The 22,370-nt window shown below is 46.2% G+C and overlaps 1 protein-coding gene across 1 annotated transcript; it reads right to left on the minus strand.

The window, feature by feature from the left end:
• Positions 1-11,884: 11,884 nt before the first annotated feature.
• Positions 11,885-12,506, minus strand: LOC119359307. Its single transcript, XM_037625570.1, has one exon. It carries the CDS (start codon positions 12,503-12,505, stop codon positions 12,104-12,106), a length of 402 nt encoding a protein of 133 aa, XP_037481467.1. The 5' UTR covers position 12,506; the 3' UTR covers positions 11,885-12,103.
• Between the last annotated feature and the right edge of the window lie 9,864 nt (positions 12,507-22,370).

Here is a 22,370-nt window from a genome sequence, read left to right on the forward strand (position 1 = left end):
CAAACAAATAAAATTCTCGCAACCAATGCAATAAAGGGGTTGTTAATCCCTTCACGGTCACTTACGAAAGTGAGATCTGATAGATATGATAAGATAATATTTTTGGTATTTTTATGATAAAGATGCGAAGTAAAGAAAGGAAAATAAACGGAAAAGGAAAATAGCTTGTAGATGGAAGATTAATATAATGGAAAATATACCCGGGGGCCATAGGTTTGACTAGTGGCTTCTCTCGAGAGCATAAGTATTACGGTGGGTAAACAAATTATTGTTGAGTAATTGACAGATTTGAGCATAGTTATGAGAATATCTAGGTATGATCATGTATATAGGCATCACGTCTGAGACAAGTAGACCGACTCCTGCCTGCATCTACTACTATTACTCCACACATCGACCGCTATCCAGCATGCATCTAGACTATTAAGTTCAAGAGAACAGAGTAACGCTTTAAGCAAGATGACATGATGTAGAGGGATAAACTCATGCAATATGATATAAACCCCATCTTGTTATCCTCGATGGCAACAATACAATACGTGCCTTGCTACCCCTACTGTCACTGGGAAAGGACACCGCAAGATTGAACCCAAAGCTAAGCACTTCTCCCATTGCAAGAAATATCAATCTAGTAGGCCAAACCAAAATGATAATTCGAAGAGACTTGCAAAGATAACCAATCATACATAAAAGAATTCAGAGAAGATTCAAATATTTTTCATAGATAAATTTGATCATAAACCCATAATTCATCGATCTCAACAAACACACCACAAAAGAAGATTACACTGAATAGATCTCCACAAGAGAGGGGGAGAACTTTGTATTGAGATCCAAAAAGAGAGAAGAAGCCATCTAGCTAATAACTATGGACCCGAAGGTCTGAAGTAAACTACTCACACTTCATCGGAGAGGCTATGGTGTTGATGTAGAAGTTCTCCATGATCGATGCCCCCTCCGGCGGAGCTCCGGAAAAGGCCCAAGATGGGATCTCGTGGATACAGAAAGTTACGGTGGTGGAATTAGGGTTTTGGCTCCGTATCTGGTAGTTTGGGGGTACGTAGGTATATATAGGAGGAAGGAGTACGTCGGTGGAGCAACGTGGGCCCCACGAGGGTGGAGGGCGTGCCTTCCTAGTTGATGTCTTGACGTAGGGTCCAAGTCCTCTGGATCATGTTCGTTCCGAAAATCACGTTCCCGAAGGTTTCATTTCGTTTGGACTCCGTTTGATATTCTTTTTCTACGAAACTCTGAAATAGGCAAAAAACAGCAATTCTGGGCTGGGCCTCTGGTTAAAAGGTTAGTCCTAAAAATAATATAAAAGTGTATAACAAGGCCCAATAATGTCCAAAACAGGATATAATATAACATGGAACAATCAAAAATTATAGATACGTTGGAGACGTATGAGTACATATAACATCTACGCATAAACCTGGCTCTGATACCACTGTTGGTAAACGTAGTAATTTCAAAAAAAATCTTACGCACACGCAAGATCATGGTGATGCATAGCAACGAGAAGGAAAGAGTATCGTCCACGTACCCTCATAGACCGTAAGTGGAAGCATTATGAGTACGCGGTTGATGTAGTCGTACGTCTTCACGATCCAACCGATCCAAGTACCGAACGCACGGCACCTCCGAGTTCAGCACACATTCAGCTTGATGACATCCCACGAACTCTGATCCAGTAGAGCTTCACGGGAGAGTTCCCTCAGCACGACGGCGTGTTGATGGTGATGATGTTGCTACTGACGCAGAGCTTCACGTAAGCACCGCTATAGTATGATCGAGGTGGATTATGGTGGAGGGGGGCACCGCACATGGCTAAGGGATCAATAATCAACTTGTGTGTTCTAGGGTGCCCCCTGCCCCCATATATAAATAAGCAAGGGGGGAGGCCATCTAGCCCCTGTAGGACGCGCCAGGAGGAGGAGTCCTCCTCCTAGTAGGAGCAGGACTCCCCTTTCCTACTCCTACTAGGAGGAGGAAAGGAAGGAGGAGAGGGAGAAGGAGGGAGAGGGAGGAAAAGGAGGAAAGGGGGGCCGACCCCCTAGTCCAATTCGGTTTGGGCTAGGGGGGCGCGCTCCCTGCCTCCTCTCTTCCACCACTTGGCCCATGAGGCCTATTACTTCTTCCTCGTATTTCCGTAACTCCACGGTACCCCGAAAAATACCCAAATCACTCGGAACCTTTCCGATGTCCGAATATAGTCGTCCAATATATTGATCTTTACGCCTCGACCATTTCGAGACTCCTCGTCATGTCCCCGATCTCATCCGGGACTCCGAAATACCTTTGGTACATCAAATCGCATAAACTCATAATACCGATCGTCATAGAACTTTAAGTGTGTGGACCCTACGGATTCGAGAACTATGTAGACATGACCGAGACATGTCTCCGGTCAATAACCAATAGCGGAACCTGGATGCTCATATTGGTTCCTACATATTCTACGAAGATCTTTATCGGTCAAACCGCATAACAACATACGTTGTTCCCTTTGTCATCGGTATGTTACTTGCCCAAGATTCGATTATCGGTATCTCAATACCTAGTTCAATCTCATTACCGGCAAGTCTCTTTACTCGTTCTGTAATGCATCATCTCGCAACTAACTCATTAGTTACATTGCTTGCAAGGCTTATAGTGATGTGCATTACCGAGAGGGCCCAGAGATACCTCTCCGACAATCGAAGTGACAAATCCTAATCTTGATCTATGCCAACTCAACAAGTACCATCAGAGACACCTGTAGAGAACCTTTATAATTATCCATTTATGTTGTGACGTTTGATAGCACACAAAGTGTTCCTCCGGTATTCGGGAGTTGCATAATCTCATAGTCATAGGAACATGTATAAGTCATGAAGAAAGCAATAGCAACAAACTAAACGATCATCGTGCTAAGTTAACGGATGGGTCAAGTCAATCACATCATTCTCCTAATTATGTGATTCCGTTAATCAAATGACAACTCATGCCTATGGTTAGGAAACTTAACCATCTTTGATTAATGAGCTAGTCAAGTAGAGGCATACTAGTGACACTCTGTTTGTCTATGTATTCACACATGTACTAAGTTTCCGGTTAATACAATTCTAGCATGAATAATAAACATTTATCATGATATAAGGAAATAAATAATAACTTTATTATTGCCTCTAGGGCATATTTCCTTCACCAGGCGCCTGACCTTGATGGCCAACCTTTGTATCTCCGCACTATCCTCTTCTTTGGGATTTCGGGGACTCCAGTTGAGGCACTTCTTCAGAGGAGCACTGGAAAATTCAAGGAGACCGCGCCTAACTGGATCCGGAAACGGAACATCATCCGTATAAAAGCACTCCGAAGGCCACTGTGGGTGTGGGTATGCTTCTTTGGGAGTTCCTACTGGGTATTCAGATCCGGCAATGCACCATACTTCGGCGCCTCCCACTTCAAATATAGAACCTCCTTTGTTGCGGGGAACGAGGCAGAAAATTTTTCTCCATAATCCAAAATGGGCCTCGATGCCTAGGAATAACTCGCAGAGGGCAACAAAGCCTGAGATGTGCAGAATCGAACCTGGGGTGAGGTTGTGCACTTGGATGTCGTAAAATTCCAATAACCCCCGGAGGAAGGGATGGATTGGAAATCCCAGGCCCCGTAACAAAAATGGGACGAAGCACACTCTCTCCTCTTTATTAGGGTTGGGGAAATTCTCGGCTATCGCGTCGTTGTCGATTGAATATAATCCTACTCGAACAGGAACTAGATCTGTGAGAGGGAAGTAGCCTTGTGTTTGGAGCCGGCTTAGTTAAAGATGGGGCATGGAGCAACTCTGCCAATCGCCTTCTTGAGGGCCGTGGGGACGTGAAGAGGAGCCTGGGGCGCTGGCCATGACGAGGGCTTTTGTTTTGTGGCTAGACTTGGTCGTTTTTTCCTTATGCGCAGTGCGGGGTGGCCTTGGGAGATCCATATCCCTTTATATAGGCGCCGCCTGAGCGTTGTGAAGGGTTTATTTGAAAAAATACATAGACCTTTCGCATTCATACCGCGCGTGAAAATCGAAGCGCCATCAGGGGGAATTGTAAAAGACGTTGAGGTTGTCGCCGGATTATCGACAGTCTGGAATATGATGAAGAACCCGCCTTGCAAAGCCGAAGACATGAGCCGAAGACTACGTCGTCATTGACGGCAAGTTCGGGGGCTACTGGGGGAGTCTTGGACTAAGGGGTCCCCGGGCGTCCGGACAATTTGATATGGGTCGGATTGGTGGGCCGTCAAGATACAAGGCAGAGGACCTTTCCCCGTGTCCGAATGGGACTCTCCTTTGAGTGGATGGCAAGCCTAGCGTTCGGATGTATTATTTCCTTTCTCTGTAAACTGACTCTGTACAACTCTTGACCCCTCCTGGTGCCTATATAAACCGGAGGGTTTAGTCCGTAAAGGCTATCACAAATCGCATAGGCTAGACATCTAGGGTTTAGTCATTAAATCTCATGGTAGATCGACTCTTGTAACCCCTATACTCATCAAATAAAATCAAGCAGGACGTAGGATTTTACCTCCATGAAGAGGGCCCGGACCTGGGTAAACATCGTGTCACCCTTGTCTCCTGTTTCCTTCGATCCTCAGACGCATAGTTCAGGACCCCCTACCCGAGATCGGACGGTTTTGACACCGACAATAGGCGAGTCAACTTATGGTTGGATGATTAAGAGGACAGTGGTATCCCCAGCCCACCAGAGTTCAACTCCTAGACTTGACACCGGTCTTTGCATTTTCTTGGATTTATTTTAGGCCTTATGGCAATGTGCATTAAATGTGAGGAGATGTCTCGTCAACTATGAAGGCGTCTGTGGCGACTTTGTTAATCTCAAGATGATCTGTCGGCTTAGTCTCTTGGATGTGCTCATAGGGGTAGGGGTGTGCGTGTGTATGTTCATAGGGATGAGTGTATGTGTGTTTGTATGAGTGCATGCGTTTGTACCATGTTAAAAAAGGACAACAGTAGATCTGACTAACTCATCATCGATCTAACCATGTCCAACAAGGTACGATTCCTCTATGTCGATACACCGTTCCTCTGTGGTGTAACTGGAGGAGTGAGTTGTAGAACCATTTCACAAATTCTTCAAATAATCATCAAACTCTTGACCCAGATTCAACTATGAAGTAAAATGTGCACCACATGGATCCCAAAGAAATGATGTAAAGTGTGCAAGAATCTACATCGGGCAAATATAGTCACATGATCCCACAAGAAGAGGTGAAATATAAGGGAAAAAGTTTCTATCTTTGGACTTTTGTGTGAGTTAAACTATTATGAGCTTAAATACCAGATAAAGCCGGCCCTTGGCAGCTTGGCTTCGTGACATAGAACAACACTAGCAAAAGAGTCCGTGTGTTGCAACGAAACAAAAAAAATACCACACTTTCCTAACCCAATAACCATTACTCCAGACTCCAATTGGTCCACATCCTTTATTTTAACACATGGCATTTCATCTGTGTTGACACTTATCTTTTTTCCCACCCTCGGCGACGGTGGCCTTTATGCTCACACAATCACAACACGTTTGAATGTTGTCAATTCTAAGGCGTTTCTCTCGGCATAAGATGATAAATCTGTTTTTTTTCTCGTGAGGTTTTGGCGAGGCGTGCATGCGTGGTTATAGATGTTTTTTCGTCTCCCATCCTGGTTTTGCCGAGGTGTTCATTTTCAATCTGGATCGGCACCGGTATGAAAGAAAGACACATCATGCTCGGCACCGATATAAAAGAAAGACGGATCGTGCGCTATTGATGAAGTTTGCATCCTAAATAACATTCATAAAACTATTAACAAGTAAAATAAGATCATGTTCAGATTCTACACATTTTCCCAATCAAGTTACATATAAAACATGTTAAATTTGGAGTTAAGAATTTAAACATACGAATATTTTTTTAAAAATGGATATGTACTGCAGATTGATTAACCCAAATATCAGGGGATTTCATGTAAAAGTGAAAATCCGACTTAAAACTGGCCTTAAAAGTGGACTGCGGGTTGATTTTCAGAAAACGAAAATTTGTCTTAAAAGTGGACTGCGAGTTGATTAACAGAATTACGAGTTTCTTTTTTACAAAATACCATGACAGACTGAAAAAAAATAGCATGACAGACTAAGAATACCTATTTTCTTTATTAATAGGGTAATAATAGATATAGATTTAGCCCATGATCTTCAAACTCTTTGCAGCACGCTTCTGCTGCCGAGCTAGGTACATTTCCGCCGCCGATGCATCATGGACTTCTATTCAGCATTTTTAGTCCATGATATTTAACTACAACTCCGGTGGCCATCCAGCATCTTCCCCTGTTCTTCTCCTCCGTGTTTAGTTCTGAGCCGTGCAATCAGGCATGAGAAATTTTGCCTCGGCTTTAAAGAAAGCTCGCTGCTTTGACAAGCAGTCGCCACCTCCCTATTTTTTCTTAGGTTATCACCTTGTCTCGTTTACTGGTGGAAGACGTACGCCTCCGTCCTCTGGCGTCACTCGACTCGATCGAGCTTTCATTCTGCCCATGGAATGGAAATGACTCGCATCTTAATTTGATTCCTGATGCCATTGGTCAGCAGCGTTAAACTCCGTCTGCCTTTCCTTCTGTTCGGCCTAGGTTCACATCAGCTTCCGAACGTTTTCCTCCTCTCTAAGCATGCATTTTAACCCCCATTCTCTTCTAGAAAACTGGATCTTAACCACTAATCCTGATGGTTTATGGTGATCACGTACGTCGCCTCTCCGTTTTCAATCTGTACTCGACGCTGTGACCGTGGTGCCTGACTTTGCATTTCAGATTATTAGATGGCGTTGCTCCTCTATGACAAAAGGACAGCACGGTTCAGGCACCAAACCTACTTTGTTTCTTGAGACACAAAATTCAGAACTTATCAATGTCGAGGAGGTTACACAGAATCCTACCCCAGAACATGTTCAGCACAGCCAGACGTGGACGGCAAAAAAATTCCATAATGAATTATGAAAGGAATCTTTTGGAATAGCAGAGGTCTAAAAGACTTGGCTAAAAGAAGGTTTCTTGCTGAGGCATCTGTCGAGCATCGTTTAGATTTTATCGCTCTATCGGAGACGGGTAGAGATAACTTTGCGCCTCAATTTCTAAGTACTCTGTCAGAGGGTATAGATTTTGATTGGCATTGCTTGCCGCCGAGAGGGAGATCGGGTGGAATCTTACTCGGCGTTAGGTGCGAAACGCTTGAGGTTCGCAGTGTGGTTATGGGTGACTTTGCAGTTAAGTTCCGGGTACGGTCGAAGGAAGATGGGTTTAATTGGGCCCTGGTTGCGGTATATGGGGCTGCGCAGCCCGAGCTCAAGCCCGAGTTCTTGTCTGATCTCGTTCGGATTTGTGGTTCCGAGAAGTTGCCTATCCTGGTGGGGGGTGATTTCAATATTATTAGAAGGCGTGAGGATAAGAACAATGACAACTTTGATGGCAGATGGTCGTTCATGTTCAATACGATTATTGAAAGTTTGAACCTGAAAGAAATTGAGCTCTCGGGTAGAAAATTCACCTGGGCTAACGCGCTGCCAAATCCGACGTATGAGAAGTTGGATCGAGTGTTGGCCAGTGTCGATTGGGAACAGAAGTTCCCTCTAGTAACAGTCCAGGCCTTGACCCGCGGTATTTCTGACCACACGCCGTTATTTGTGGACTCTGGTGAGCCCTCCCACCTGGGGAACAAGAATGTGTTCTCCTTTGCGATGGCTTGGTTTGAACGTGAAGGCTTCCTTGATCTTGTGGCTAGAGAGTGGGCTAAGGATTCAGGAGGGAAGACTGCGCTTCAGCACTGGCAGAATAAGATTAGGCATTTGAGGAGTTTCCTGCGTGGATGGGCTAAGCATCTTAGCGGGATTTATAAGGTCGAAAAGGAAAGGCTCCTTTCCCTTATTCAGTCCCTGAATTTAAAAGCAGAAACAACGATACTGCCGGCCGCGGAGCTTCATGCCAAGCTTGACGCGGAACTGCGGCTGAAAGAACTTCTTAGGGAAGAAGAGTTGAAGTGGGCATTGCGGGCCAAGGTCCGGCGAGTAGTCCAGGGGGATGCGAACACTCAATTCTTTCACATGATCGCTAATGGTAAGCATCGAAAGAAGAAGATCTTTCAGCTTGAGCAAGATGAGGGTACAATTGTAGGACAGAAAAACCTAAAATTGTACATCACCGAGTACTATAAGCAGTTGTTTGGTCCTCCAGAAAAGAACTGTGTGTCTCTGGATGAGTCCAGGGTTGAGGATGTTCCTCAGCTCACAGCGGTGGAGAATGATATTCTTACGGCTCCTTTCTCCGAGAAAGAGGTTCTGGAGGCCATTTCGCAAATGAAAAATAACAAGGCGCCGGGCCCCGATGGATTTCCAGCGGAGTTCTATAAGAAATGTTGGCATATCATTAAAGGGGATTTATTGCCTTTGTTCAATGATTTGTTTGCTGGACAGCTTCATCTTTTTCAGCTTAATTTTGGAACGATCACCCTTCTTCCTAAGAAAACAGAGGCTGTGAGAATTGAGCAATTCAGGCCAATATGTCTTCTTAATGTTAGTTTCAAAATTTTCACCAAGGTCGGGACCAATAGGCTCACACAGATCGCACATGCTGTTGTGCAGCCTACCCAAACTGCTTTCATGCCGGACAGGAATATCCTTGAGGGGGTAGTGGTCCTTCATGAAACGCTCCATGAAATCCACACGAAAAAGCTGGATGGGGTTGTTTTCAAAGTGGATTTCGAAAAAGCGTATGACAAAGTCAAATGGCCATTCCTTCAACAGGCCTTATGTATGAAGGGTTTTGATGAGGCTTGGCGACGCCAGGTAGAATCCTTCACACAAAAAGGAAGTGTTGGAATTAAAGTAAATGATGATATAGGGCATTATTTCCAGACACACAAAGGCCTGAGGCAAGGAGATCCAATGTCCCCTATTTTGTTCAACATTGTGGTTGACATGTTGGCAATTCTCATAGGTAGGGCAAAGGAGGCCGGTCAGGTGGGTGCCTTGGTGCCAAACCTAGTTGATGGGGGTGTGTCCATTCTGCAGTACGCTGATGATACAATCATCTTTATGGAGCATGACCTGGCAAAAGCGAGAAATATGAAGCTGGTGTTATGCTTATTTGAACAATTGACCGGGTTAAAGATTAACTTTCATAAAAGTGAGTTGTTCTGCTTTGGTAGAGCCAATGAGGAACAAGAGGCTTATAGGCAATTGTTTGGATGTGAATTAGGGGCTATACCTTTTACTTACTTAGGTATACCCATTCACCATCGTAAACTAACGAACAAAGAGTGGAAATGCATTGAAGATCGGTTTGAAAAGAAACTTAGTTGCTGGAAGGGCAAACTTATGTCATATGGAGGCCGGTTAATTCTTATTAATTCGGTGCTTACGAGTATGCCGATGTTCCTACTATCTTTCTTTGAAGTTCCAGTTGGGGTTAGGAAAAGGCTGGACTTCTACCGATCGAGATTTTTTTGGCAGAGTGATGAACTTAAGAGAAAGTATAGACTCGCCAAGTGGGATGTTATTTGTCGACCAAAGGACCAAGGGGGTTTGGGTATCGAGAATCTTGAGGTCAAGAACAGATGCCTGCTTAGCAAGTGGCTGAATAAGCTTTCAGTTCAGACTGACGCAACTTGGGCGCAGATTCTCCACAACAAGTATCTACATTCCAAAACCTTGTCTCAGGTGACAGTGAGACCAACTGATTCGCCGTTTTGGAAGGGGCTTATGAGAGTTAAGGCAGCCTTCTTTAATAGAACAAAGTTTATTGTCGGTGATGGCAATGATACACGGTTCTGGGAGGATACTTGGCTGGGTGATACACCATTGGCAATACAGTACCCAACCCTGTATCGTATTGTCCAGCGACGGGATGAGTTAGTTGCAACGGTCATGCAGTCCATTCCCCTTAATATTCAATTTCGGAGGGTGCTTGTTGGTGATAGATGGGAAGCTTGGCTTCATCTGGTGCGTAGACTGATGGAAGTCCAGCTAGCTCATCAGCCCGACCAGTTGTGTTGGAAACTTACTAGGTCTGGACAATTTACTGTTAAGTCGATGTACATCGATGTTATTAACTCGACTGTCATTCCTAGTTCCAAATATGTTTGGAAAGTAAAAGTTCCTTTAAAAATTAAAGTGTTTATGTGGTTTGTCCATAAACAGGTTATTTTAACAAAGGACAACTTGGTTAAGCGCAATTGGACAGGATCTACTAGGTGTAGTTTCTGTGATCATGACGAGACCATTAAGCATCTCTTCTTTGAGTGTCCATTGGTGAGAATTCTGTGGCGCACCGTGCAAATTGCCTTTAACATTACTCCTCCGAGTTCGGTCGGGTCGTTATTTGGAACGTGGCTGGATGGGATAGAGTCCGATATAGCTAGACATATTCGTGTAGGAGTTTGTGCGTTGTTATGGGCAATTTGGAACTGCAGAAATGATTTAGCTTTTAACAGAATAACTACTATTCATTTTTTGCAGGTTGTATTCCGTGCTACGGCGCTGATCCGTATGTGGTCCTTACTCACTCCGACGGAGGCCAGTGAGCGTTTGGTTACTGGATCTGTCCGTTGGGAGATGGTAGCGCGGGATATCTTCAACCGGTTCGGATGGCGGTCATGTAATAGGATAGGCAATTAGTTTTCCTATCTTTATTTTGCCTGCCGGTTGTGGCTTGATGGCCTTTTCTTGTTTTAGCGTCGAGGCTCTATGTGAGCTCGCCTTCATTTTATTTCAAGACTCTATGACTTTGTTGAACCTTTTTATTTATTTAAGTGGCCGTATGCATCGTTCTGATGCAGAGGCCGGGGAGTTCCCCCTTTTCTAAAAAAAAAATAAAAAAAAATGAACGAAAGAGAAGAAGTTCTTTTCGTTGGCAGGCAATTTCAAATCCTTCCTCTATGCAAGGATTTCTAATCTATTCATTGACAGCAATGTTGACCTTTGGTGGCAGTTGCTGAGCGGATGCTGAATTTTGTTTAGTGCTGGAAGACGCCCCTGATGTCACCTGACATTTGATCCATTCTGCGTGAGGATGACATGTCTGTGAGTAAAATTAGCAGCTTGATGCCATATGTCAGCAATGTATTCGACTACGACTTATGATTCTAATTCAAGCGCTCGTTTACTTGGTAGGTTCAGCTTATTTTCAAGCGTTTCTTTCAACCTCAGAGTATCGATGACAGCTTTTCATGCAGTGTTTGTTAGTCCATTTTGCTTGCCCCGTCGATTTACAGATCAGAAAAATCTTGATCGTCTTTGGTTTTTTGCAACTCATTTTTCACTACCTATTAGCTAACCGCAAAGGAAAGGAAACGAAGCTCCAGTTGTTGTTTTCCAAACCAAATTTTAATGTTTGTAAAGCAGTGTATCGCGGTTTTGTAAAGGAATTTTCGCGAATAGGGACGCAAGCACCCCTGCACATGCAGTTCAACTTCATACTCGACTAAGGACAAACTGGCAGCATGAGTTAGATCCCAAATCTACTTTCTCATCCACCATTAACAATGCATGACCTTTCGTCACTCTCTTTTCGTTTTGCTGTAGCCGGGCTGACGCAAAACACATGTCCTCCTACCCAGCAGGTGGTAGGTAAGCTAATCGTGGATTGCTGTAGCCGTTTTCTCTAGAGATCTTGCAGAACAAAAACAAAAGGAAAAGAAATTAAAAGGATTCCGGACTTACTTCTCGAAACATAAGATCCAAAACTCATCGGTGCAGCAGTGGATTTAGCATCTCAATGACTCAACAATTCAACACGGATATGCTGCATATACATAACTGAAGAGTTTCATCAGCTGTCAGTGACCAACAAGATAGGATAGGATCCCAGAGAAAAAGGAAGCCTGAAACAGGAGCCAACATGCTGATCTGCTCCATTTACAGATTACATACTGTACTATACTATGCATCCACACACACGCGCGCGCGCCCAAATCTTCTCGGCATATCAAGGGCAGAAGTTGTTGTTAGCTATTGCGTATGATAGAAGTAGAAGGCAGCTTAGTTTCCCTGACACATAAAAAACTCTTTCAGAAGGAGGAGATCGAGGGGATCAAGAACGAGGAGACCCGAGCCTCCTGAGATTCTTGAGGTGCTTGAGGACGCTCCGGCAGACGCGCAGCCTGAAGCTCCGGACGGCGATCCTGAGCCTCTTGAGCCGGATGCCGATCCTCACCGCCCTGACGACCCTGCAGCCGCCAGCCCTCGCCAATGGCGCCGCCGCCGGCGGCCGCCTAGTCGGCCCCGTCTCGAGCGCCTTGTGGATCAGGAACTGCGCCTTCCAGTGCCGCGCCTCCTCGGCGTCCACCTTGTCCACCTTGGCGTAGGACATCGGCGCTGCCCTTAGCATCAACATCTTGGGGAATGATGGCGCTGCAGAGACGAGCCAACGAGGAGGAAGAAGAGAGGATTTTGTGTATGAGCTTCTTCTGTGCTGGTATCTGGAAGCTGGCATGGGACGTGTGCGCCTGTCCTCTGTTATATAGGCAGGCGACGGCAGCGCAGGCCTCAGGCGGGGCAAGCAGGCCGGTTCTACATCTGGCTTTATGTTTACAATGGCATTATTGATGAGATCACCAGAGTATTAGTTGGGCAGGCCGTGTCAATGTTTATGACTATTTATCTACTTGTTATTTCCAAGCTCATGAAAAAACCAAATAAAAATGTAGGTCTGGGTCCCTCAAAAAAAATGTAGCTCCGGGAGGATGGCATGGCATATTTGCTAGTTACACTACGGTAGGGCTATCTAGCGGGCGCCCCCCAGGCAGCAACGGTGTGGTCAATTTCGATAACCCAAATGGAAATTCAAACTTTCTTTTCTGAAATTACATTACGGAACTTTGGAAATTCTTGCCCGAGCTTTCAGAAATTGAAACTTTTCAGATTTCTGGAAACTTGGAAATTTCAACTTTTTTGATAGTTAATCTGTTGAAATTTGAACTTTAAACTTTCAAAAAATGTCGACCTTCGAAAATTTTAAACTTTCAAGAATTTTAGAGATTCATGGGAAAAACCGAGGAAAACCAAAGTCCATGTGGGTGTGGACCCTACCTAGGAGAGAAAAATTGAAAGGTGAGCAAGAAAAGGCAACCACATGTGTGGGCACCGGGCCTAGATCGCGTCCTAACAAACACGAAAATCGTGCCCCCTACCCTCTAGCCGGAGTGCTCCATTCCTAGTGCATTTGTTTCATGGAAGGTATTCAAACCCAAGACCCCCTCCAAAGTATGCACGATGCTCTCCTAGTGGATCAATATACTAGAGTTGCATAGATGTGATTCCCATTCTTTGGTCAACTTTTAAAAATTCAAAATCAAAATTTTAACATCCAATAAAAGAGTGGTATATTCGATAATGATAATTCAGACCCCTTGGTAAAGAAACTCGGTCTACAACCCAAAACTTCCACATCTCTAGGCATCACTTTCAAAAAATGAAAGTCAACTCATGGTTTCAATTTGCCAAGTTTCAACATACGAGTGATAATTTATCGGTTGCCAACGCAGTTTCTATTGATGCCAATTTTATGCTTCAGTGTGATCCGTAAAAGGGAGAAAGTCTAAGTTCCACGAGCATAACTGGAATGAATCATAAATCAAAGTAACCAGATTGCATTTTTTATGAAGCAACATAACATGTTATTACTACAAACCCAACCCTGAAAATAAAACAAATGAGATCCACAGGGGGGTTAAGAGATTTAAAAATGTGAAAAACTATTGGTTACATCATCTGATCTTGAGATCAAAGCCCCTGAGCCTACGTTGTCGGTTTGATCCCAATGATTATGTTGGTTTTTCCTTGATGATTGCTAGAACACCTCCCGCTCTCGCCTTGAAGCTGATGCTCAAAATTATGCTCTCTTTCCAAGCACAATGAAGTGGCAGGAGGAAGAAAGAAGCACCGCGCTTGGCAGATTGCAACACTTATAGGGGATACTCTTCCTTTTCATTTCCATTTTAGTGTCATACAAGATATCTTCTTCTCTTTCTTGATAGCAGGAGGCGATCAATCAGAGAGGGCTACATGGACAATGGTGTTCCATCTGATCAAGGAGATCAACCATCAGTAGTGGTGCCAGGCCAGAGGAATGCCCTCGGCGAAGAACAGAGCTACAGTCCCAAACAGTAGCAAATTATGTTATTGTATCTATAGTGAACGAAAGAACGAGAGGGCGTGCCCCAGGCCACGACCCCAGTTGCCCGGGGTCTAGCGCTGCAACTGTCAACCATCAATGGCCTAGGTTAGTTCTGTGGCCATGTTATATTCGAGAGGTGTTTATACTAGTGGTTTGGTTAATAGATCTAAGATCTTGTCATCGGGAATCACCAAGTGATAGGTACAATGGCCCGATCTTTCGATGAGATGATATGGATTTTTTTGCGGGAATTTTTTGGCAATCCGAATACATCAAACACTCGGCGGTGCACCTTAGCAATCACTAAACCAACTCTTGTACGACTATTGATGGTGTTGGAAACATGGTGAGCCTGATGACAAAGATGAATCATTGTACGCAACTGAAGAATAGGCAAGAATTAAAGATATGCAATCTGAATTACTGATATAAGATGAAATACTTAATTAACACAATGAGGTTCCGATGACGCATAGTAAAGGAGGTCTAGCTGTCTCTCACGTCTACGACAACTACGAAATGTTAAAATTTAGTCAAATAACCCAAACCCTAATGTGACGCCCTCGGGGAGGTATTTCAGGAGGTACAAATGATGAGCTCAACCAACCCATGGTGGGGTGATCCAACCTTAAGTCTGTATCATCCCTTAATAAAGACTCTCAAAAAAATTGCAGATAGTCTTTTAGTCTAGAAGTACATGGGCATGGCACAAAACTAGGTAGCGCAACACCTATACATGGATATAGACAAAGTTATAAAAGGTCATCATGTATATTTCTTCACTTGCCATCATAGTAGCTTCAAAGTCATGAAATCTCTACTTGCTAATTGGGTTTTCTCCTTCTACCATTGTTGCTATATCCAGACTTGATCATACTATCATGTATGTCCCGCTTGTCCATACTTGGTCCTTCATTCTCAAGTATACAAATATATCCTACTTAGGCATCATCATATTGTCATAGCACTTGCAAGAATCCATATAAATGGAAGTACCTTGTATTTGAGTTGGCGTGTGCAAGCTCTAGTCATCTGAACTTAACTTGGCATGGTCGTGGGGGCTGAGGGGTGTAACTGTAATAGGGATGTGCTCAACACTAAGATGATTAGAGCGCCCCTCAAAACACCCACAACCATCTGAACCATGTAGTCCGGACGTGTTTTCCCATCCAACGCAGTCCTGTATCCATCCGCCGACCGGTTCGAACGTGCTTTCCCCTGCAAATCAGAAAAAACCGGGAGAGGGGTTTGTGGGCATCCGGACCGCTGCCATCCCAGTTCTAACCACCGTGGGCCACCAAAAACCCCTCTCCCTTGCCCACATGCTTTCCCTCCTGAAGCCAGTTGTCCGCATTCAGGTCGGCCTAGAGCAGACACGACCGCTCACTTGAGCCGGCATTGAAACGGCTCACCAGCCAAGAGTGCCGCCCGTTGCTCGCCCACTGTGCACGTCTTCTCTCCGCATTGAAACGACATCTGTCTGCCTGCCTAACTCCCTTAAAATGGCGAGAGTGCTGAGGAACCTACTATGGCGCCTCAAGCACCACACGCCTGTTCCTGTGCCAGCCGACATTAAACACCTCTCCGGTCGGCTCCTCGCATCCACCCGCTATATAAACGGGGCCAAACCTCGGGCAAGAATCGCACCTCATCTCCGCTCTCCATCTCCTGCTTGTACAACACCCGCCATGGCCTCCGTCGAGCAGAAGAAGAAGTCTCCAGCACTGCAGTTGAAGGAAATATGCACTAGAGGCAATAATAAAGTTGTTATTTTATATTTCCTTATTCATGATAAAGGTTTATTATTCATGCTAATTTGTATTGATCAGAAACCTAAATACATGTGTGAATACATAAACAAACACCGTGTCCCTAGTGAGCCTCTACTTGACTAGCTCGTTGATCAAAGATGGTTAAGGTTTCCTAACCATGGACATGAGTTGTCATTTGATGAATGGGGTCACATAATTAGGAGAATGATGTGATGGACAGACCCATTCGTTAGCTTAGCATAATGATCGTTCAGTTTTGTTGCTATTGCTTTATTCATGCCAAATACATATTCCTTCAACTATGAGATTATGCAACTCCCGGATACCGGAGGAATGCCTTATGTGCTATCAAACATCATAACGTAACTGGATGATTATAAATATGCTCTACAGGTATCTCCGAAGGTGTTTGTTGAGTTGGCATAGATCGTGATTAGGATTTGTCACTCCGAGTATCGGAGAGGTATCTCTGGGCCCTCTCGGTAATACACATCATAAGCTTGCAAGCAAACGACTAAGGAGTTAGTCACGAGGTGATGTATTACGGAACGAGTAAAGAGAATTGCTAGTAACGAGATTGAACTAGATATGAAGATACCGACGATCGAATCTCGGGCAAGTAACATACCGATGGACAAAGGGAATTACGTATGTTGTCATAACGGTTCGACCGATAAAGATCTTCGTAGAATATGTAGGAGCCAATATGGGCATTCAGGTTCCGCTATTGGTTATTGACCGTAGAGGTGTCTCGGTCATGTCTACATAGTTCTTGAACCCGTAGGGTCCGCACGCTTAACGTTCGTTGACGATATAGTATTATATGAGTTATGTGATTTGGTGACCGAATGTTGTTCGGAGTATCAGATGAGATCACGGACACGACGAGCAGTCTCGAAATGGTTGAGAGATAAAGATTGATATATAGGACAATGGAATTCGGACACCGGAAGTGTTTCGGAGGGTACCGGGTAATTATCGGGTCACCAAAAAGGAGTTTTGAGCACCCCCCCGGCAAAGATATGGGCCTTATGGGCCAAGAGTCGCTCTCCCCCCTCTTTCCTTCCCCATTCTTCTTACAAGGAAGGGGGGCGCAGGGCAAGGCAGCAGCCCTAGGGCTGCCGCTAGGTCTCTTGGGGCGCCCTAGGGGCTGCCTCCTCCCCTCCCACCTATATATACATGGGTAGGGGCGCCACACAAGCACACACACACACACCATTGTATTAGTTGTGTGTGGCGCCCCCGTCCACCGTTTACTCCCTCGGTCATATTTTCGTAGTGCTTATGCGAAGCCCTGCGGAGAACACATCACCATCATCGTCACCACGTCATCGTGCTGTCGGAACTCATCTACTACCTCGCCGTCTTGCTGGATCAAGAAGGCGGAGGACGTCACTGAGCTGAACGTGTGCAGAACGGGGAGGTGTCATGCGTTCCATACTAGATCGGTTGGAGCGCGAAGAAAGTTCGACTACATCGACCGTGTTGTGAAACGCTTCCGCTTACGGTTTACGAGGGTACATAGACATACTCTCCCCCTCGTTGCTATGCATCTCCGTGTATAGATCATTGCGTGTGCGTATAATTTTTTTTGTTTTCCATGCAACGATTCCCAACAGCAGTGACCTGGGTTGCCCGGCGAGCCAGCCCAATACAGGTTGGCCTGCGGGCAAGCACTCTGAATTTGGCACCACCGACATCACCAGCCCCTCCTCGCCCGTCCAGGCTAGCTAACACCGTCTCACAAATCCGTCGTGAGCAATGGCGGCAACACATCAGGCAGGTGGGGAGAGAAGCCATGTCTGCTGAGGTCGATACATCCGCGACCACCGCGGATAGCGAGAAAAAGTAAACCATGGGAGGTCACAACCGCTGGCTCCCATGAAGGCCACCACCACCACATCGCCGGATTGCACAACCGGTGACTTGCGTGCTTCGCGGGGGCGTAGGCCACGACGACCGTCTTCCTCGGCCCAAAAAGTCGACCCTGATCGGTGCTTCCCGATGGCGGAGGGATGCTATTCTTCCCCTCCCGCTTAAGCATATCCCTCTGGGGCTCACAACAGTCCGATAAGCGGTGTGTCGGACATATGAAAGACACGTCGTAGGAATGGAGATCCGCCGCGACCGGCATTAGAGTAATTTTAGCCTATTCTGATGTAGTTTAGTTAAAATATGTCTGAAATGTATTTTTTTCCATCCGGTTAGTTGAAACCTGACTTGAAATGTATGCAGCTAACTTTGAATGGGCGACTTCCATCCATGTGCGCAGACTAGTCTTTGCGGGTTAGCGTTGGAGATGTCCTTATGGACCAGTTCTTTTGAGGTTATTGTAGACAATCTTGGTTGGAGAATGGATAAGCTGAAAAGAACTCCATCTGATTTTAGAATGGATAAGCTGAAAAGAACTCCATATGATTCTTGAAAATCATCTCAGAATCGCTAGTGCAATCGAAAAGGGTGGGTAACCCACGATTCTGGCGATTCTCGTCGCTCCCGCAAAAGAAAACAAAAACGGCTCGCTTTAAGTCGCTATCCCTGTTACAACACCGAATTACATCCAAACTGCCACTGGGACCGAACTGAAGCACATGCAGAAAATGAATCGGGCCAGCTAGATCTCACGCAGCACCTCCGGCCCTGCCTCGCCGGAGCTCGCCCCGCCCTTGCCCGAACTAGAGGGTGGCCGCCTCGTCCCTCCCCGTTCTCTAGTGAGCTCTGACCTCCTCCTCTCTGTTAAATAGGAGTAGATGGCTGCATATGAATGCATATTGGGGGATTTTAGAGCTTATAATCGATGCGGCTAGCATGTGGAATCCATTTTTGTTGAACAACTTCAAGATCCGTTGTTGCTTGGCATGAATTTGAAGGGCTGAATGTCGTGTTTGGAGGCAGGAGAGAAGGAGGCAGTGAGGTGTGTAGGTTGGATGTTGCGATCCTACAAATGACTAAATACAACTAGTAGATGTGTATTACAGGCATGTTTAGTTTAATTTCAGTCAAGGGCATTACAGACATTTGATGTCAGGACCCCGACTCAATGCGACATCGATCTAGCATGTAACACCTCATATCACTTTGCGGCCTCACGCACGGTATCCCCACGGGTGTCGCCTTACCTTTGCCCGGGACCGTTTGCGCCTTTTGGCACACGTATATGACAGTGTCGCTAGCATCCATATGATAAGGAGCCCGGGCTGACATGGCTAGTCGTAAACCCAAAGTGGCACAAACTTACAGGGACAGGCATCCATGACCCAGCATCGAACGTGTCGGTCATCAGCGAGTGAATCCAGGCTGTAGCACTGGGCTAACAGGACTCCGGTGAACCGGGCTGTAGCGGGCTAACAGGACTCCGGTAATCATCGCGTGACATTTCCCCGAAGGGAAAGACACAGGAACGAAGAAGGACACATGCCGGCCAGCCTAAGTGTTCCGGAGCAGTAGCAAGCTACCAGCGCTCAGAGGAACACTAGGAGACATTTCCTGGTAAGAGAGACTACTAAGGATAAACAACTAGATAGTCAGATCCCACACATAGCAATACACATTACATGTACGCATAACATGCAAGTATGTGCTGTACAACATGGCATCACATCATAACTCAACAACTCATATAGATAAGGCTCAAAGAGCCATCATAGCATTTATTACAAACAGGGGTCACATGACCCAACATTCAGAGCAATCAAGCAACAAACGGAAGCATTACATGTCTGAGTACAGACATCTATAAATGAAAAAGGCTGAAAGCCTGACTATCTACAACGTCCGATCAAGATCGTAGCTGAGGTACAAGCTACTTGTCGAAGTCCATGAGAACACTAGTAAGACCGAAGTCTCCGCTGCAAAAACATAAATAAAGCAACATGAGTACAAAGGTACTCAGCAAGACTTACATCAGATCCTATCATACATGCATGTGTATCAAGAGGGTAATGTGGGGTTTAGTTGCAGCAAGCCAGCTTTGACTCAGTGGCTATCCTGTTCTACGACTACCAGAACTTCTTTGAGGTGATATGGCGCACACGAGTCCACTAATCACCACACTATACACTACTATGGATTCATCCCCGTCTCCCTACGAGAAGGCCATCCATAGCACTCACACTTGTCTTGAGCATTTTATAGTATCAACTTCAAGTTGTCTATGTACCATGTAAGCATCCAAGAAGTCCATAACCGCGGACCCGGCTATTCGAATAGATCATGTTAACCCTGCAGGGGTGTACTTCTTCACACACGCTCTCGCCACTTACCGCCATGTACACGTCATGTATCTCGGCAACCTTCAAGCGGAAGCCTGGCGAGGGTGTCGGCCACGACCTGACTAACCACACAAGACTCTAGCCCAGGTTTATCGCCTATTCGGGTTCCATCCGCAAGAAGATCCGGCCGGGGTGTCGCTCACAGCCCCAAACGATGTGTGCAGGGTTCCCGAGCCCACCATCCGGGTGCCACTCGGTACACCAGGCCACGTGTGCCTAGTCTGTCCCAAGCCCACCCTGCCGGGTGCCACTTGGTAGAAAAATAGCACTACCTACAAACACCAGAAACTAGTTGCGACTCCTGGACAGAGATCAAGTTGGTTAATAAGTCGAGAGGGGTCGAGTTACCGGAACCCAATGTGTGGTAGTATCGAGTCATTGGACAACATACATAGAACTCAGTGCTTAAGGACGGTTCCAGTGAGACAACCCACCATGTACTCCTACATGGCCTCTCACCGCTACCTTTACCAAATCGTGTTCACACACTTCACTCTCAGCATCTGAACATATCATAACACTCCAATTCATTCCCAATGAATCAGACCTGACACAACTCTAAGCAATAGCAGGCATAGCATGGTAGGAACACATCATGGCTCAATCAACTCCTACACATGCTAGTGGGTTTCAACTATTTACTGTGGCAATGACAGGTCATGCAGAGGAATGGGTTCAACTACCGCAGCACAAAGTAGCAGATGAATCGTTATTGTTCTAATGCAATAACTGAGAGCAGGAGCGAGAGAGTAGGATTTTATCGGAATGAACAAGGGGGTTTGCTTGCCTGGTAAATCAACAAGGGAGGCACTGCTTCACAGACAGGTACTCTGGAACGTCTCCGGAGCAAGACCTATCGAGAAGGAACAGTGTCGGCAATCAATACACAAACATATGCAACAATATGATGCATGAACATGGCATGAAGATGTGATGCTGTTTGAGCTAATGCAACTAGTACTCATTTGGTTTGAAGTCCATTTGAACCAAAAGCTCAAATGCATCTCCAAAGTAAGCTCTTATAAATGCCATAATGTGTTTTCTCATATACAGCATGTATAAGTTGGTTTGTCATGCATGAAACTAGTACAGATGGATAGGTTGCATTTTTCTGATAATTTTTCATATATAAATTATTTCAATCTGAGCTACGGTTGAATTTCTATGAATTTTTGAAGTTTTGCTAATTTTCTGGAATTTTCTGATTTATTTTAATTCCAGAAAATAAATAATTGCGTCAGCATGACGTCAGCACGACGTCAGCAGTCAACTGCGGCTGACTGGGGTCAAACCTGACGTGTGGGGTCCACACGTCAGTGACAGGGGGTTAAACAGGGTTAGTTTAATCCTAATTAAAAAGGTTAGTGGCGCTGGGGCCCACTGTCAGTGTCAGGGGGGTTAGTTAACGGTGATTAGCACTAAGCTAATCACCTGGCCGACGGGGCCCACTCGTCAGGCCGGCGAGGTCGTCGGCGGCGACCTCTGGACGCGGCGGCGTCCGCGATACCGGCCACGGGTACGGCGTCGGAGAGCACCGGGGCGTAGCCCGGGCTCTCGCGCATCTGGTGGGGCAGGTGGGAGGAGCTGGGGAGGCCGGAGCTCGCCGGAGCAAAGCTCGCGGCGGCGGCCGGAGCTCGGCTTCGATCGGGAACGGGCTGCGGGGCACGGGGAGGCCACCTGAGGGGCTCGGTGGCACCCTCGTGGCACCGGGAGCATGATGGGGTGCTCGGTTTGGGCGGAGGCGGGCCGAGACGACGACGGCGGCATGGACGGCGGCGGGAAGCTTCGGCCGTGGTGGGGAAAGGGCTACGGCGTGCGGGTGACTAAGCGGAGAGGGGGAAACGGTGGCGGAGCTCACCGCGGTTGCAGCGGGCGTCGAAGCGGGCTCGGGGACGCACTGGAGATGGCGGGGTGGCGATGGGGATCCACGGCGGCCGACGATGAAGAAGACGACGGTGTCGGCGATGGAGCGCGTCCCTGGTCACTTGGCTCGTCGAGGACGATGCGGACGACGAGGCGGAGCTTCTAGGCTCGGGCGGAGGGCGAGGGGAGGCCGGTGGCCGCGGCAACGATGGACGGCGGCAATGAGCTCCGCTCGGGCTGCGCGCGAGAGAGAGAGCAGAGGAGGGGGAAAGAACG

Source organism: Triticum dicoccoides, chromosome 2A, assembly GCF_002162155.2.
Source record: "Triticum dicoccoides isolate Atlit2015 ecotype Zavitan chromosome 2A, WEW_v2.0, whole genome shotgun sequence".
Taxonomy (NCBI): Eukaryota; Viridiplantae; Streptophyta; class Magnoliopsida; order Poales; family Poaceae; genus Triticum; species Triticum dicoccoides.

Excerpts from the sequence above, each read along its gene's own strand:
- LOC119359307 (XM_037625570.1), bottom strand. The coding sequence starts at position 12,505 with ATGCCAGCTTCCAGATACCAGCACAGAAGAAGCTCATACACAAAATCC.